The 19,181-nt window shown below is 40.0% G+C and overlaps 1 protein-coding gene across 1 annotated transcript; it reads right to left on the reverse strand.

Annotated features, from left to right (window-relative positions):
* Positions 1-1,939: 1,939 nt before the first annotated feature.
* On the reverse strand, positions 1,940-19,009 carry LOC141763584 (E3 ubiquitin-protein ligase TRIM39-like). The gene is made up of 11 exons (XM_074628043.1): positions 18,743-19,009; positions 11,264-11,752; positions 9,781-9,961; positions 9,209-9,304; positions 8,559-8,648; positions 8,253-8,396; positions 6,321-6,468; positions 5,954-5,998; positions 5,794-5,820; positions 5,502-5,677; positions 1,940-4,077 (listed from the first exon to the last, which is right to left on the reverse strand). Exons 2-11 carry the CDS (start codon positions 11,737-11,739, stop codon positions 3,709-3,711), a joined length of 1,752 nt encoding a protein of 583 aa, XP_074484144.1. The 5' UTR covers positions 11,740-11,752; positions 18,743-19,009; the 3' UTR covers positions 1,940-3,708.
* Positions 19,010-19,181: the final 172 nt, after the last annotated feature.

A 19,181-nucleotide genomic window follows, 5' to 3' on the forward strand; every position in this document is an offset into this window, starting at 1 on the left:
GAGGGGAGATCATGAGGATTTCCCATACCACCACACTGTCACACTGTTGTATGTATTTTAATTGCAGCTGGAAATTTAAATTGTATAATATGGGACATTGCATTACAAAGTATTAAACAGCACAATAAATTATTACTACTATAATTATTATATTATATTATTATAATTACTATCAAAATAGTTTAATGTGGCATTTTAAAAAGCAGAAAGTGTTGTTGTCTGATTGGGCAGGATATGCCATTATTGTTATCTTTAATATTATGTTATATTTTATAACTAAGGAGAAATTTGTATTTTATGATTGATAAAAACATTTATTTGCCTGTTCTGTTGACATCAGCATAGCCTTCTTCATGTGTATAAGACAGCTTACATCAAATGATAATATGTCAGGTATAAGTTGTTTTAAATATACGGTAAATACTGTAACAGAGAAAGGGATTGCAGTTTCCCCCTTTAGGCCTATTTGCATGATTTATGCTGAAGTATGACCAAATCAACTGTCCTGACCAAATTAACTAAGACAGGGCAGGTGAATGATATATGTTAATGGCTGTTTTTTAGGACTACTGTAGGCTATTTACCGCATTGTAACTTCAGAAAACGGAAGCTGCAGCCAAACGTGTCAGTTATTTATTACAGGATAGACCAAGTTTTTGGTGTATTGTCTGATTTGAATAGCTAACTCTAAGATAGTGCGTGTATTCTTGGTGGATCATCAGCTGCATGCTAACCCTTTAGCATACGCTCTGTTGAGTAATAGACTCCATGCTAACCCTTTAGCATACAGTAGTTGCTGAATCGTTCTTAAATCTCTATCGTAACTTGAAAGTGCATTTATTTAATCACAAGTAGGGACATTTGATTAGGCTATAAGACATGGCCTGACAAAAATGTATCCTGCTAAAGATGTCTTAGCCAGCTCTAATGACACTGTCCCTGGAAAATGTAGCTGATTGCATCACGTAGGCCTATGTAGTTTTCAGCAGTTAGCAGCTAGCTTATCTGCAGCCAGTTGTAAATGACCTGACACCATACATTATCCTGTGTCCTTTTGCACTTGTGCCCATCAGGACTATACCATTTGTCTGTTTACCTGATGTCAATAAAGTATCCTCTCACATGAATACTGTACACTTTCCTCTTTAATTACATTTATATTACATAGGTGCCTCTTATGTTAGAGAGGCACCCTATAGGGGAGACCGGGGGCAATTGTAAAAAAAAAATTGGTTTTGATGTCATTACTCAAAAACCTCTTGAGCTATTCGGATACAATTTTTTTTATGTAACTTGTATTTGTGTTCTACTTGTTAACTGTCATCAGATGTTTTTACAAGTAATGTTCGAGTCAGAATATTGATTGATACACTAGAAGTCAAATGTTACATCTGCCTCAACATGCGGGGGCGATTGTAACAGCATACGGGGGCAATTGAAACAATACAAGTAATACCTTCCTATATATACCAAGGACCATAATAAACTACCAAGAATATAGATATATTTAAAACAATTTAATATCCATTGAAAAATCAATTACGTTCATACCTCAAAAGTGATGGCAGAAAAACGGCGACAAGTATGAGACATGGGTTTGTCCTTTGGGAGGCATCATCCCAGACCATGCACATGATGAGTTTCATGGTTCTGTCTTGTTTCTGATTGGTGCAATTTGAGATGTTACACAAGTCCCCTTGTTTAAAATGTGTAAAAATGAAATGGCTCCAACCAGGTTTTAAATCTGAGTTTCAAGACCACTGAGTTTCAGCAGGCTATGTGTTGATTTTCAGCCAATATGGCACTACTTTCTTTTTGAACCCTTGAATTGAATTGAACCCCGGTCCCCAGAGAGGCAAGAGACGTAAACACTGGACTCTGCCGTAAAAGACATGATGAATAGAGTCTACATAAACATTTAAACTGAACACAAAACAAGTTATTAAAAAAACAAACATTTATTTTGATTGTTACTTAGTCAGACACTATTTTGATGGCGTCGGGGTCGATTGTAACACAGCGTTACAATCCAACCCAAGTGTACCACCCATGACAAAAGCAACCCTGGCTAGAAACAACAAAGCTAACATCTGACAAAGATATCAAATATTAGACATACAATGGTAATCAAAACTAGACCGATTTTAATTCATAGACATTATAGGTTAAGACTGTATGAAGAAAATACTGCAGATAAAAAAAAACATTACTTTTATACCTCAAAAATGAGTCTTGGCTGAAAAACTTTGATAAGTATGAGACATCAGTTTGTCCTTTAGCAAGCAGAGAGGGATCATCACAGACCATGTGCATAATGAGTTTCATGGTTCTGTCTCGTTTCTGATTGGAGATAATTGAGATGTTACAATTGCCCCCGGTCTCCCCAACTGCTTTAAATGCTGTTTTAGCTTTACCTTTTAAAGACGACAATTGGCGTTCTCGCAGGTTTTGCAAGGGTATTAACTCAGTCATAAGGTTTATAAGACAGGTTTCAGCTGGTCTTCAAGTTTGTCCCAAGTTTAAGACTTTCCATCTCCATAGAGGATCACTTGAGAAGCAGATAGGACCACAGGAGATTCTTAAGACTGATACATTACATTACATTTTAAATGGAAAGAAAGAAAAGACAAAAAAAAAGAACAAGGTTTAAATCGCATCATCACGTCACTTCTATAATATATATTTATCGAATCTATAATTAATTGTTCGCTGTTGACAACAGAATACAAACACCCTGCTGTAAACATTTTGAATTTGCGGTGGACAGTGAGCTGGAAGAAAATTCATTTGGGTATCTTTCATCGTCACCCACACTGTAAAAATGATGATCAGTAGGTTTAAAATTAAGACTCCAGTAAACCATTGTGTTAAAAGATAAAGACGATATACAAGCGAACATAATAAAAATAATAATATTGATAATAATAATAACAATAGGTTTTTACAGTAGTGTCAAGTTACAACTACTACATCATTTTTGAAAGAATTCAAACCACAGACAGAAACAACCTGAAATAACTAGATGAATTGGAAACAATTGGACTTTCGAAGAGCCACGTTAGTCAATTATTTAAATTCTACTCACATGAGCCAACAGGAAGTCAGACAGCTCACCCAGAGGAAATCTTTAATGTGCACGCTTTAAACCAGCTCGGCCAGAGAAGGATTCTAGTATGCATGCTTTATGGGCCCAAAAAAGTGGAAGCCAGAGGAAGCCTAAAATTTGGATAAATTGATTGAATGGGTAGGGCTACCATCTTGGATTCCAGTATCCAGTTCTCAAAATACATCCATGCTGTTAACAAGCTATCTGTGGCCATGTATAATATACTGTTCATCCATCAAATTATTTTGATTTCTAGTGTGTTGCCCTGGGTTTCAGATGAGGGAGTCTCTGTGCTCCAGTCTGTCTGAATACTTAATTTTTCAGCACTAAATAGGGCCAAACCCGAAGATTCTGAATGTTATAACCGAATATTGACAACTGCTGACTTCAATCTAAAATTTTGACACTGGCCCATAAAACAACCTCATCAGTGACATCTTAGCCTAAAGTTAACTGCTCATCATCTTCACTATTGCAATGAAGGAATGAAGTGCAGACGTGATCAAATCTGTTCCAGAGGTATGTTTTGCATCTCAGTCTTCTTCCAACATATATGGAAGCCTGTAGAGGCATTAGTAATGCCCTTAACTTGTTGGCTCAGTTCATTCTGTCATTGCAACAGGGCAAATGATTAGTGGAGCCTCATTCCGTCCTGATTTATTAGTACAGGGGCTGAAGAACGCATGGATGGTGTCAGAAAAAATATCTGTGAATGTATAGATGAGCAATCTGGCCTCCACGTTGTAGAAGGACAATAGTCCCTTATCACAGTCCACATAGATTCCAATCCGGGACGGTCTGAGGCTGACTGTCAGGTTGGTTGAGGGCTCTGTTCGGAAGGCGTAGTCGGTCCGATCCCGCAGGCTGAGGAACCAGTAGCCATGGGCAGGGCTTACAGTGATCTTGCCCTTCCGATTGATGGACCGCCTTGCCACTCCCAGGTCCCAGTCGGTCTTTCCTCCCACCTCCACCTAGAAGAGGGTACAGTTTACTGCAAGGAGTGCAGACTTTCCATCTATTAGGGTAAGGTCAATATTAAATTGAAATTAAACCAGTGCAGTGCCCGTGCAAAACATGGCTGTTCAGAACGGGTCGAATGCTTGGCCTGCGGTGTTGCTGCTTGCAATTTTTCGCTCATACAAACAAGAGAACTGCTAGTACAAACAACTTCTGCACTCGACACTGCGCTTCCTTGTATCCTAAGCAATACACCTGCCATGACATAGTTGTGTCGCACACCCAAGTCTCGGCAACTCACCATCAGAAACACCGGTGAAATACACTCTGATTCACGGGGAAAAAGACACCCAACCTGGCAACTACCGGTTAGAAACATAGGTGAAATACACTTGCCTGATGTATTCCAAATAGGCATTTTAGTCACATGCTTGGACAGAACTACTGTGGTTATAAAGTAGAGCATGGATTTCATTAGCAGAGGTATTTTGCCGGCGGTAGCGATATAAGTTAGTATGGCAAAAACATACACAATTTGAGTTGCAATGGCAGACTGTTCCAGTGGGCTATCCACTCGTGGTCGTTGACTCCAGGGAAGCGAAGAAGAGTTCAGTATATCCAGCATGCATTGCATGTAACAGCATAGGTGACCTGCAGGCGACAAGCTCGACTCAGTTTGCAGAGCCCTGAAGCCCCCCCACCCCGAGAGGCCGAGTCAACACCTCCAACACGTTGCCATCCACATGATGTAAAAGAAAACGTGATTCATCAGACCAGGCCACCTTCTTCTATTGCTCCGTGGTCCAGTTCTGATGCTCACGTGTCCATTATAGACGCTTTTGGCGGTGGACACGGATCAGCATGGGCACCCTGACCAGTCTGCAGCTACGCAGCCCCATACGCAACAAACTGCGATGCACTGTGTGTTCTGACACCTTTCTATCGGAACCAGCATTAACTTTTTCAGAAGTTTGAGCTCCAGTAGCTCTTCTATTGGATCAGACAACACGGGCCAGCCTTCGCTCCCCACGTGCATCAATGAGCCTCGGGTCTGACCCTGTCGCCGGTTCACCGGTTTTCCTTCCTCGGACCACTTTTGGTAGGTCTTGACCACTGCAGACCGGGAACATCCCACAAGACCTGCAGTTCTGGAGATGTTCTGACCCAGTCGTCTAACCAGCACAATTTGGCCTTTGTCAAAGTCGCTCACATCCTTACGCTTGCCCATTTTTCTGTTTCCAACACAAAGTTCAAAGTTCAGAATGTTCACTTGCTGTCTAATATATCCCCCCCACTGCCAGTTGCCATTGTAACAAGATAATCCATGTTATTAACTTCACCTGTCAGTGGTCTTAATGTTATGGCTGATCAGTGTATATATATATATATATATATATATACTGTATACAGTATATAAGCTTGATTGTGTCCCACTTACCTCCCAATAATGCCGTCCTGAGCTGAAGCCCTGGCTGGCGAGCACACACACCACCCGGTCAAAGCGCTCAGGGTTGTCGGATACCGACCGATGGTTGTCGCCACAGTGCACCTGCTTCCCATCTGCTGAGATCATGAGACGTGGGTGGGCTGTGTTGGCGTCTAAAGTGATGTCTTCTGAAAGATTGAGAGAGAGAGAGAGTGATGGTTGGTGATTAAACTACCAATGAAAATAACACTATATGTGAGTTAAAATTACATATTGGCAGAAATTATTACTTTTAAACCTTTACCTGCATATTCTTGAACCCTCCTCACCTCTGCAAGGAAAAAGAGAATATATTTATTTTCTTATTTATTTTTTTCCACTTTTTTATTGATTTGTTGAATTTAACAGGATCCGAAAAACTTGAACTGCATAAACTGTGTGCTGTCGGGTAATCAGAATCTTACTTGGGTTGGGCCTGGATACGGACTGGCCCAACGAGGATCGCTGGCCTGTTAATTAGGGAAAAGAACATTTCTTTAATACCACTGTTTGGATCTTGTACGGTTCAGTCTTCAGTGAATATACAATCTTAGCTCCGAATCAGAAAGGCATCAGAGCTTCTAGAACAAAAAATACATGTGATATATGTTTTTATCCTTTGCCACAGAAACAAAAATTAAGTTACTGCTACACTACTGCTACACTTGGTCCATTTGGTTGTAAAAATGTTCATCTAGTTCTGGATTGGAGCTTTAGTATGTACACGGTAGAATGTTTCCAGCATCTTTACTTGACCGTCCAGCTTTACCCTCGGTCTGAATGAAGACTTACAGACTTCTGGCAGTTTCTTCATCTCTTCCTGAAAGCGCTCCATCATTTGATTGACAGTCCTGAGGATCCCCCCTGAGGTCAGCTCAGATACCACAGAGACACTGGACCAGTCCTTAGCTTGCGGAGGGGTGGACAGGGCAGGGAACGTCTGCAGAGAGAAATGTCAAAAAAACATGGACACGTTTTTCTGCACGATCCCGTCCGCAGCGCTGTATTGATTTACTCCAGTATCGGTACTCCTGTCTGTTTCTCCAAGCTGGGGGTAGATAGCGACCGTCATCTACTGTGAGTAATACACCTACTATGGATTAGTACCTCATACAACCCCACTTCCAAACACCCGAACTATCCCTTTAACATAAAGCTACATTATTTTATGGCCCTATTCAACCAAGTATTCAACTATTACGTCCATTCCCGTATTTGTCATGGCCTACAGGAGCCGCGTTACGACAATAGATATATAATACACAAAAGTTGGACTTTTATTATTGTTACCAGGGTGTCATTACCCTAGCTGCTCAGCCACAATGTAGTCAATATAAAAATGATTTGTGAGGCACAATTCATGTTTCATGACGATCTTGTCCTTGGACTGAGACCATATTCAGGCTCGTCTTATATTCTGGCCAGTACATCAGGAGCAGGGATTTCTTGGTCAAAATGCTAGAAAAGGTCCTGAGTTTCTACAGAAGTTCATGGAAAAGTTCCTGGAGTGAAAAAGGTACCTCAGATTCTTCGGCTAAGCACTATAACCACTGCTGCCAAAAATGTTTCTAGATTTAATAACTGACTATAAAATTAACTAGTGGATATCCCAGTGCAGTGGTTCTCAAACTATGGTACGTGTACCACTGGTGGTACGCGTGCTCCCTCTAGTGGTACGCGGAGGAATCTCTGAAATATTTTTAAAAAATTAAATACAATTTATTTAAAAACATATAAAACTATCAAAATACTACTACAAATGAAAATACCTTAACCATGACATCATCGAAATGGGATTTAAAATAAGTTTTGGCTTTGCTGTAATATTTTTATTTTGAAACAAAAAAATTTATGCACGCGCTGCCACCCCGCCACGTAGCAGCTACGTAGTAGTCGGGTAGTAGTGCGTGCAAAAAAATCCACGAATAGTTACAAGCTAAACTGTGATGACAAGATAGTAAGCGGAGGTTACGTTTTCTTTGTAAAATAAAGTAACAAAAGCTGTCAGATAAATATAGTGGAGTAAAAAGTACAATGTTTCCATGTGAGATGTAGTAAAGAAGAAAGTAACATCAAATTAAAATACTCTAGCTAAAATGATGAAGGGTTCAAAAACACTGCAATTGTGGCTCCAAACGGGAACTATTAGGAGGAGAAGTGCGGATCAGGAGGAGAATATTTCGAGCATCCCTGTAGAAACTGAAGTGGACGACAGTGAACCGAGCACAAGTGCCAGCGGCTACTTCAGCAGCGCCATGGGAAGTCTCCTAAGCACCTGCTAGCTGCAAACGGCGCAAAACAGTAAGGACATGTGACTCGAGTTACCTCAAATTTGGATTCAGCTGGAGCAGGACGGAGGAAGGGCCCAGGCTGCAGTATGTGGTGATGTTCTTTGCAATGAATCCATGAAACCATCGCACCTCAAACGGCATCTTACAACCAAACACGCAGTGCTAATATTCTTATTAGGGATAAATTTGCCTCCTGCGTGAACTGTGCATTGCTGACTAGGGTATAGGCGTACACTACTGTATTTTAACATCGGTCATAATGGTGGTACTTGGAGAGCCACATTTTTTCTGAGGTGGTACATGGTGTAAATAGTTTGAGAACCACTGTCCTCGTGGATTCATTATTGGATGCATAACTAGTCGAGTATTTACCACTACTGTATTTTTTGATACTCTCTTGTTTCACTGTATTCAGCCCTCCGTTCATCAATACCTTGAGAAAGAGTATGTAGTCGTCAGACAGAGCCAGCTGGCTCAGTGCTGTACTCCTCTGTTTGAGCTCAGCTATCTCCTCCTCCAGCTCCTTCAGCAGGCCCTGAGCTCTGTGCTCAGCCGCACGCCGAGTCATCTCCAATACCTGGAGGTAACAGATGCCCCGGAGCTTAGTTAATATACCTGAAAATGCTCATTTCCCTTAATAATCAGAGGGCTTGCCTACTTTTATTTCAGTGAAAACAGAAAAGACATTTAGTTCTTGTTAAGAGATTATCTCCATACGTCCTGTGTCAGTGTTATTTACCTCCAAGACTTCAGCTTGGCAGCGTTCCAAACTGGAGATCAGTTTGGAAAACACACCAACAGCTCCGTCTGTCTCTCTCTCAGCAGCAGCCTGAATAAAAGATGAACAGCGGTAGAGGTGAGGTGGACGTTTGTTATGTCATCTACTTATATAAGCTCACGAGCAAACTGTGGTGCAGACCGGAGGATATTTTTCTGGCCAAGTGTGGGACAAACCACTGATGATGTTATAGTTTAGTCTAACTACTTAAAAATAACAAGACCATACTCTGGACTTCAAATCAGACATTTTCCTTTAGTGAACGAAAAAAAGGTTTACACTTTAGCAGCAAGAGCTTACTATTGTCGTCATTATTATTATTATTGACGTTTCCTTTTTTTTTCTTCTGCCCCCACAGCATTCGTACTTATTAATTTACAAAGTTACTAGCTCCGACTCTGCCGGTATGCACAATGTTAATTACATGCACATGGTCACATACAGATGCTTTGCTCATACTAGCAAGTGCAAACAAAAACAACAACCCAACAAAACCACCTAGTTAGGTTTAGGAAAACCTATATTGTTGGTTTAAAACTACTATGTTTGTAAAGTGAAAGTCTTAAATCAGGACTGAACCTGTCCACCTCGATGCATGACTGAAAACTCACCCGTATCTCTCGTAAGGAGTTGTGTATTTCCTCCACTTTCCTCTCTCTCTCACGGATGAGATCCTTCAGCTCCACCTCTGCAATACCCAACTGGGACTAGAGAAGACAGAAAAGCACATGTTTGCTTGGGATTAACCTTACTATGTCTAGAACAATACTAATAAGCAGCCTTCTCCTAACGCTGAAACCTGTCACATATTCTAGGCTACACCTTACCATAACCTTTATTCATGTGGTTCGAGCATCTTACAATTTTAATATTTTTTGTTTGTAGGTAAATGAGCCCTAAGCCTCGGGAAAATTGGTGCACCCTGTGTGTTGCTTTTCAGCCCATTCATTTCCATTGTCCCTGAGTCAAATTCATGTTTTCACTGTCTACCACAGTGTCTTTTTCTTTATACATTTACTAGGTGTTGCCAAAGTCACAAATGTTTTAATCTTTAATATAACCTCAATGAAACAATCTGTCTTCTGATGATGCAGTTACAGTAAAAACATACACACACACACACACACACACACACACACACACACACGCACACACACACACACGCACACACGCACACTAATACCTTCCTGATGTGCCACTCTCTCTTGGCAGGGATGACACTGTGTCCTCGGTGCTCTTCTGTCTCCACGCAGATGCAGCAGACGCAGGTGTTATCAGTGCGACAGAAAAACTCCAGCCCTCTCAGGTGGATGGGACACAGAGGCGGATTAGGGGAAGAGTCACTGGGACCGCTCAGAGTGAACCTGTGTGGTAACAAAAATTAATCAGCAACTATTTTGATAATTTGATAATTTTATTATTGATCATATCAGTAATTTTTTTTATTTAATTTTTTTGGGGGGTTGGATATTATTTGTCTTCTTGCCTTCGGTGTGTTGTAATGTAACTATGTTGATTCATTGTAATTGTATCATAAAATGACAACAAAGGTAACAGTCTGGTGTGAGAAATCTGTACAAATTATGTTTTCTTTGTTTAAGAGAGGGACAGTTTCAGTTCTGTTTAATTTATTTTGACATGAATTTTAACCCACTATACGATCACTGTGTTAATGTATTGTAATAATAACATTAAGGCCGTTACACACTGGCGGCGCTTTTGTTGTGCGACTAATTCACACGTCAATATATTTTTTTCAACTGTTGCTTTTGTCATGAGTACTTTCACACAGATTTTCTGAGCTTTTGCACCGGTTTAGCTGTGCCTGTATTGATGAGGCTCCTTAGTCTGAACCAGGATGGCAAACTTTATGACTCCTTTCAACCTTGAGAAAGGCAGCGCAGACCAGATCCACTCCTTCTGTTCTTACCTTTCATAATAAAAGCCCTGGATATAACATTCGCAGGTGAGTATTTTGCATTTTTTATTTGTCATGCCCCCGCTGTGTAAAGACCTTTATCCGGACTACCTCCAGTGACCCTATGGAGAAAACTAATTTTCAGTATCCACAATCTCATTCTTTCAGTCACTACCTAAAGCTCATGGCCATAAGTGAGGATTGGAACAAAGATTGACTGGTAAATCTAAAGCTTTGCTCTTCTGGCTCAGATCCGTCTTCACCACGACAGTCAACGCTGCACCAATCCAACTGCCGATCCCACACTCAATTTTACCCTCACTCGTGAACAAGACCCTGTGATACTCAAACTCCTTCACTTGGATCAGTAAATCACTCCCCCAGTGTATACTGAAGGTCATGATCCGATGAAGCCAACAGAACCATATCATCAGCAGGGCTGAGAAGCAATTCTGAGGTCCTCCAAACCAGACATTTTCCTCCCCCCAACTGCACCTTGAGATCCTGTTTAAAAAGGTTTACACTTTAGCAGCAACTTTTCTCTGTCTCGGTATGTTTGCTTGTTGTTTGGCTCACTCAACATCATACCATAAATGTGTCCGTTTTTAAAAAATGTACGGTTAATTTCTGACAACATTATGCTACATTTACTTATTCCCATTGCTTTTTTTAGTAATATCCTTATCTGTGAAGTGTTAAAGATGAGTCAAATCAATTTTAATGTAATCTTAGAAATGTAGTCTGGCACCTGCGGGAAGGTGAGTAGGGTGGAGGTGAGTAGGGTGGAGGCGGGTCGCGGTGCTCATTGGGGCTTTGGGGGTGAGGTACATCTGGATAGGGCAGCCGCTGAAAACGGGTCATCATCTCAGCAAAGATGGTATCTGGCATCTCCCCCGGCCTCTGGGGTGGAGACAGGTGATGATCCTCCACTCCTCCTCCACCTCTTCCATTTATTGGTTCTCCAATGTCGGCTATCTCCTTGAACTGTTCAGTGATTTCCTTTAGGGTTCGGTTGATATGGAGCTCTGGTCGCTCGCGGTAGGATTCCTTGCAGAGGGGACACTGGTAGAACTTGATGGCCCCTCCTCCTCCATCCCAGTAGGAGGAGATGCAGGCCTGGCAGAAACTGTGGCCGCATGGTGTTGAGACTGGGTTGTTGAACACCTCCAGACAGATCGAGCAGGTGAACTGGTCTTCAGACAGAAAGGCCGCAGGCATTGCCATAGCCAATGTTAAGCTGTGTGAGAGATAGTGTTGCCATTAGAAAGAAATACACAATTCAGGATATTTAAAACCACAATGACAGACATACTATATTCTTCATCTGCTATTTGTTGTGTTTTGCTTGTGAAAGATATGAATCTACATCAAACCTGATGCATAAAACACAATTTTCCTTACTTGCAGGCATTGTAAAAAAAAAAAACCAACTCAAACAGGTTCCTACAACCTGCTCTCACTCCCAACTCGTCAAAAACCGCCGTTTGGTAAGTGCCCCTCGGCATCGGATACCGACGCACAGAGGCGCCCTTAAGTGACTGTAAGCGAACTAACGCCAATGTAAACCCACCCGCGGCATTATTCGACGGTCAGAGCATGTGATGTAGTATTAATAGCGTTAGAGTCCGCTCAGGGCGGGCAGGAGTGTAGATGGAGGGGTCAACCAAACACAGGGCTTAGACCCAGGAGACTACTGTTCGTGGCCCGTGTGAAAAACAAAAAGTAACTGGTGACTTATTTTGTCATTTAGTCCCGTGAGTCACGTGATCGGTAGTCCCGTGAAGTTAGCGTTAACTACGTCCGTTTCCTAAACTTAGGTTTAGGAAATGGACGAAACCCTAACCCTAACCCTAAGTGGTTGTGTTGCCTAAACCTAAATTCCTGTGAAAATGGCAGTTCATTTTGAAAGGACGATATGCCCGTAACGAGCGTATACTGACACGCCGTCCCTGACACGTCCAAAAGTAACGCAAGAGGGGTACCCCGTGCGTCGGTCTCTGATGCCGAGGGGCACTGACCAAATGGCGGTATTTGACGAGTTGGGGAATGAGAATGTGATGCAACCTATGGTAATGTGAAATACTGTGGGACCAGATTTACACACATTTTTGGCCTTGTTTTCAGTTTACATGTATTTGCATTTACTATGGCAGCAGCTGATCACACAATCAATCACTGACAGTAGCGGTGCAGACGATTCCAGTGAAAAACAAATTCACATCAGTGCAGAAAAAACTGTGTTTGTAATGAGCCTTCAAACTGGACTTGCACTTTTCATCTTCATCGCTTTTAGCAACACACCCACAATGTTTTCACGGTGTCACCCAAAACAATTTTCTCACTCAGCTCTAATGGCATCTATTATCAAAATAGTTTTTGTGTCATTTGACAGCTGTGGCTGGAGGCATTATGTTTTCGGCTTGACCATCCGTTCATCTGTTCGTATGTACGGTCAATTCTTCGATATCTCCGGAACGCCTAGAGGGAATTTCTTCAAATTTGGCACAAACGCCCACTTGGACTCAAGGATGAACTGATTGTATTTTGGTGGTCAAAGGTCAAGGTCACTGTGACCTCACATCCATCCAGCCCATACTTGTGAATGCAATATCTCAGGAACTCCTTGAGGGAATTTCTTCAGATTTGTCACAAATGCCCACTTGGACTCAAGGATGAGCTGTTTAGATTTTGGTTGTCAAATGTCAAAGGTCAAAGGTGAAGGTCACTGTGACATTTTTTGGCCATAACTCAAGAATTCATATCCTAATTATGACAATTTCACACAAATGTCTAATACGCTAGTAATAGGATAATAGGAAGTGATGATTTGCAAATTGACCGTTTGGTGAAGGCATACAACCGCAAGTCGGTAATACCAGTTTTCTCACTGTCAGGAAAATACAAGCCAAGCATGATTACTTAACACACTGTAGACTTAACAGCGATCTATCACAGACACTAAAGAGTAGAGGTGATTTTAGTACCAATCCTGTGATTGGAGTTTGGTGATGAATTGGTCAAACTCCCAAAAAGACAGAGGCCGTCCTTTCATACTCAACCTAATCATAATCCTTCATTTTTAACCCAAAACAAATCCTGCTTCTAAAATTATTCATGAACCATGTCAGTTATTGGAGTGAGTGTTGCACCTGCAACACATGCATCCGCATGTTAGAAACAATGTACTGCAGTCAGTAGTCTATCTGAATGAGTGTGTGCCTCCAGCACTTAAACACACCCTAACATACACACTAAAACAATACAAGTGAGTAGTTTTGCGAGATCAGGAAAATCAGGCTAGGTTGGAACATTATTAAAATATGACAACAAAACTCAAAACCTGCAGTCATCCACATGTCCTCTACTCTTTATCCTGCAGTCAGAAACATTAGGTACCAGCCTGCATCCTTAAAAGATGAGTCTGGTGATATTCTATATTTTTCTTACTGACAACAACAGACCAAAACCAACACTGAATGTTTATACTAACAAGTATGCTGTGTATCAAAGCCTGATATCTCTTCTTCCTCTGTGCCATAGAGCTTGTTGTCCATAAAAACATTAAAAACTCATTAATGAGCCACACTGTTGCAGTGGTGAAATTTTCCTTATCATGAACACACACGCTGTAGCTTATTTTACCTCAATCCCACATACACCGCCTTGCTGCCGCAAATACGCACTAGAGCAGCAAATGTGGATTAATCCGCCACTGAAAATAGTCCCAGACAAATGCACTATTTCCTACTGTTTGAAAAACGTTTGCTCGCTGTTTTTGGAAATTACTGGACCTTTTTTTCTTTTAAATAAATAAAATACATTTTTAAAGATTTACATCTTAAATAGGAACAAATAGACTTAGGGCGGAGTACCACAAACTGTGTAGGGGAGTATTAAGAGATGGGAAATGATAGTTTGTTTTGGTATTTTCATGGAATTTGTTGACAATAAGATTAACACAGAATGATGACAGCCTTAGTCTTTATCACTGATTAAATACAACACAACAGATAGTGTCACTATGTCCTTTTTGTTTTTGTTTTGCCAAGACTGGAACTTCACAGTAATACTTTTGAGTCAAGTACAACTTCAGTTACTCTACTAAATTGTAACTTCTTGGGAGGGGAAACTCTGCTGAGAGCAAAAATCAGATGTCCGAGGCAAAGCTTTAAAACTTTTTCAGATATTTTGCAAAAAATGTTAAAGTAAAAGCAAAATGTTGTTTCATCACTGCAACAGAGAATACTTGATTCTGATTGGCAGGAGGGTGTATATTTAATTGTTCTCAGATAACCACATGGCTCTGACGTAGCGTTGTCATCAGTGTTGTATACTAAACCTCATAGCTGGAAGGCAACTGGTTTCAGGTTAATGGCTCCAACTTTATCCAGTTCTTGGAAGACAAAGGTAATTAGTAACCTAGCTTATACTAAACAAAACTTTCACCCAACATCCTGATTTTACACATAAAGATCAGTTTGCTCATTATGGCGTGTAGTACCCAACCTGTGATAACAGTTGTTATGGTGTCTTGTGTGCCTCTAGAGGAGCCTTGTCAAGTGTGAGAAAATAACCCTGAGACGTTGATGTCACCAACGTTATCTCAGTTTGGGCTTGGAGACTACACATTTTTAACACAAAGCCTGCATTACAAACTGGGGGTGCGGATTAGGGTTGCACCAATCTAACTCTTTCACTCCCAATACCGATAGCGATACCTGGGCTTTGGGTATCGGCCAATACCGAGAACCGATCTGATACCAGCGTTTAATGAATAAGCTGTATGCTGGGATCATTCTTTTATGTGTAAGGCAACATCAGGCTTGACTTGCTCTCTTAACTTTGTAAAACAAAATGTGACAAATAAATACATAGATACACATTTACTGAATTGTTATTTATTATTAAATTAATAAATCGTGCATCAGCAACTTCAACTCTTCTAAATTAACAGGAATTACAATTCAAAATTTAATTTAATTTAAAACCTTTTTAATGCAGCAACAAATTGGTCAAAACTTAAAGGTCCCATATTATAAAAAAGTGAGATTTTCATGTTTTCATGTAAATCCTATATAAATACTGTGAAAGTATCGAAACAGTCAACCCACAGGGAAATTCACACAGCCCGTATTCAGAAACTCTGCATTTGAAACAATCCATTAGGATTTCTGCCCATTTGTGATGTCACGAATGTACAATATTTAGACCCTTGACACAATTTTAAACGTAAAACATTCTAAATGTGTCCCAGTTTATGTACTGGTTACAGTGTATGTGAATGTCATGACCTAAGCTGTTGACTAGCAATGTTAATGCAATTCTGTTGCAATTCTGTCAAAATGCGCTAAAACGGAACGTTTCAGACAAAGGGTAAATACAGGTATATTCAGGCCGACAGTATGAGGAAAATAAAGGTTTTGTTTTACATTAAAGCATGTAAACATGTTCTAGTAGAAACACAAAATACAAGTATGAACCTGAAAATGAGCATAATATGGGACCTTTAAACAGGAATTAAAATTCCCTGTGAACATCCCCTGATGTGGGCATGGAGGGTCTAACAAAAGACTATGAAGCTGCATTGTTTTCTGGAGTGGGACCCACTCTGGGGACTAAAATACAGGATAACTCAGCTTCAGCTGCTTCAATGTCTTTTAATTATAAGTATTTATTTTGTATTTATTCATTAACAATTGCCATTTTTCACAACTGCCACTTCTACTACTGTCAACGATTTGGGAGATTTATTGATTTATGGGACACACGTTATTTGCAATGTAGGTGTCAGCCACAGTCCTTAGCAGCTAAAATGATGAGTCATAGATACACTTGGCACACATCTATTTGTACTGCTACATGTAAGGACCAAGTGTCGTATCTTTCCCCTAATTTCAACCTCACTAATCTTAACCATTACCCCGCAAATTAATCCTAATTTTAATTTAACCCAGAACTAAACCTGTATGGATCTGAAGAATGAAAGTAGCTCACATGCAGTTTTCTATTCTATCACAAGGAGCTGCAGTACAGGTAGTGCCAGTTTCCCCATCGGTGAGCCTTATAGAACAATGGGGTTAAGAGTGCAGTAAACAACCTGAGCATAATTATCATAGCTGGAATAGAGAGAGGAAATGAGACAGTGTTGATTGTGTGTTTCTCCTGTGACGTTTGGAGGTATTTAGAGTTTTTTGGAGCCACATACTGTATGTCAAAGCTTCAGATCAAGATTTCATTCTGGTTCTATAATCTTATCGTCAGCATCGTCACCAGGAAGTCAACTCTTACATTCTTACCCTCCCATTTCTCTTGTTAGTATTCGTTCTATTTCTTTTACAAGCAATTCACTTTTACATGACTGATTCCGTGATTAAACCGTCTACTGATATACAAACTTGGACAGTTTCCCAAGGGCAAATATGCCGTCTCCCAACCACAAATTGGCTGACATGAATAGAATGAAGTGAAAGGGAATGATTAGGTTTGGTTAAGCCTTGGACCAGAGCTCTGAAAGGCTCTGAATTTATATGTGTTTACATTCTATGGAAAAGTTGCACATTCTTAAAAGTTGCTAAATTCAATATTCAGAGCACCCTTACGTGCTAGACGTTTATTCAAGTGTGCTCTTAGTATAATTATTTTAAACTTAAAATAAGAGAGTATCATTTCAGTTTACTTTTTATGCACTTATCAGAGATATACTTAAGTACAGTATACTTAGCTTATACGGACAAGTATACAGAAAAGTCTAAAGTATACTTGGCTTATACTTGAATTTAATCTTTTGATCGAGATATACTTAATAAAAGTATTCTTGCCTCAGAGGCCTAGAGAGAGGTATACTTGGCTCGTAGTATGTGCTTACTTTTTGATAGAGTATATTAAAGAATTTGTAAAAGGATGTTTTGATGTGAATTTACTTCAATTCATCAAGAATTATCTACGTTTTTGGATTCTCCGTTCACCGTGGAGGCATGAGAGAAACATTTAGTTATTTTTTATCATCACGACACATCAAGTCAAATAGCAAAAGGAGCAAGTATGTAATACATAAATCATTGGCTAAGTACTATAAGTTAAAGTATACAAAGTGTACTTTCGTAAACTAAAAAGTGGGCTACAAGTATATACAAGTATACTTGCTGTATAAAAACTATTAAACTGAGAGTACTTTAAAGTGTACTTTCATAAACTAAAAAGTGGGCTACAATATAATTATTAAACTAACAGTATACCTATTCACTTGTAGTAGTATACCGTAGTTCATGGTTTAGTTGCAGTACAAAATACAACTTAAATGTAAACTAGTTGTTTACTGTTCTTAAATTTTATACAATTAAAAGTATATTTTAGGAACTAAAAATTGGGCCAATTTAGCCCCAGAAGTATTGAATTATTACACTTACAAGTACACTACTAGTACATTGATATTAGTATACTTAAAGTATACTTAGGGGAAATATACTTGAACTTTACTTATACTTCATAAAATAAACTTGAAGTGCGCTACTTTTTCGTAAGGGCATTAATATAGCAGCAAACTCTTAGCTATGTAAAGTTATAGGAGTAATGTCTACCTGAGCAGAGAGTGAATGAGTCACATGTTGAGTTCTGCATGGTGAAACTGTAAAGCTACAATGTCAACAGGCCCCCATAAGGCTATTGATAAAAGTGTCTGGTGCCTACAAGCTGCATTATCTGCCATTCGTTTCTCAACACAAAATGCATTACGTTCATTTAGGAGACGCTTTTGTCCAAAGTGTGTTCAGCCTCTATAGGAACAAGAGATAGGCCAGTAATGGGTGCAATTTGTGCTTTCTACAATCTTCACTTATCCACCTTATCACATTCTTTCACACACTACTCACATTCATATACTTCTAATAAGAAAAACAGTAGACTATTACTGGAAATGGCGCTTAGCTGGACACATAACAAACACTGTGGTTAGCTTGAACCTTTTAACACCTTTTAACATTCTTGATAATGATGGAGCATTAAGTATCACTACTTAATACTGTATACTTATGTCTGTTATCTCACATACTTACTCTGAGATAACAGGTTGGATGTTGCAAATGTACTACAGACTGCTGTGATTAGTCCATCAACATGGACTAGATACTATCCAGACACATAAAACTTCATAATATGGTAAGAGACACACAGATTTCTACTGAACGACAGAGGATTCCACCCTGTTTCTACTGAGTTAAACATGTCTTACCTGCTCAGAGGGGGCTGAAGTGATCCCAGAGGAGATGTCAGTGGTGGTAAAACAGCTGCAGCGTATTTCCAAGACTTTCTCTCCCTCTCTAGAGTCCTTTCTCCTCATATCAATCCCTGTTTCTGCTTAGCACTTGTCACATTCCCCTCCTTTTGACTTCCTTCATTGTGCTGTTGACCCCTCCTTCTCAGCCCCCCCCCCAGTCCAGTCCAACCTGCTCGACAGGTGCAGCTGTTTCAGGTATGCCCTTTTAAAACAATCTCCACTCCTCCCTCTGCCCCTCTGCCTCTCCAGCACGCCTCCAGACACTCCTCTCTGCTCTTTTTTAATGGAAGTCTTTAAATACGAATAAATAGGAATTTAAAAAATACTTTTAACTTTTGTTTTTCTATTTACTAATGTGTCTTTTTCTTTTCAATTCCATCCATGTGTTCATCCT

The sequence above is a fragment of the Sebastes fasciatus genome, chromosome 3, assembly GCF_043250625.1.
Source record: "Sebastes fasciatus isolate fSebFas1 chromosome 3, fSebFas1.pri, whole genome shotgun sequence".
Taxonomy (NCBI): Eukaryota; Metazoa; Chordata; class Actinopteri; order Perciformes; family Sebastidae; genus Sebastes; species Sebastes fasciatus.

Bases quoted from the DNA above. Each gene is read 5' to 3' on its own strand.
- LOC141763584 (XM_074628043.1), bottom strand. From the start codon at position 11,739: ATGGCAATGCCTGCGGCCTTTCTGTCTGAAGACCAGTTCACCTGCTCG. The intron at 9,305-9,780 runs GTATTAGTGTGC...TGTCTTCTCTAG, and splicing joins GAGAGTGGCACATCAGGAAG to TCCCAGTTGGGTATTGCAGA. The intron at 8,397-8,558 runs GTAAATAACACT...TGTTACCTCCAG, and splicing joins GCCAAGCTGAAGTCTTGGAG to GTATTGGAGATGACTCGGCG.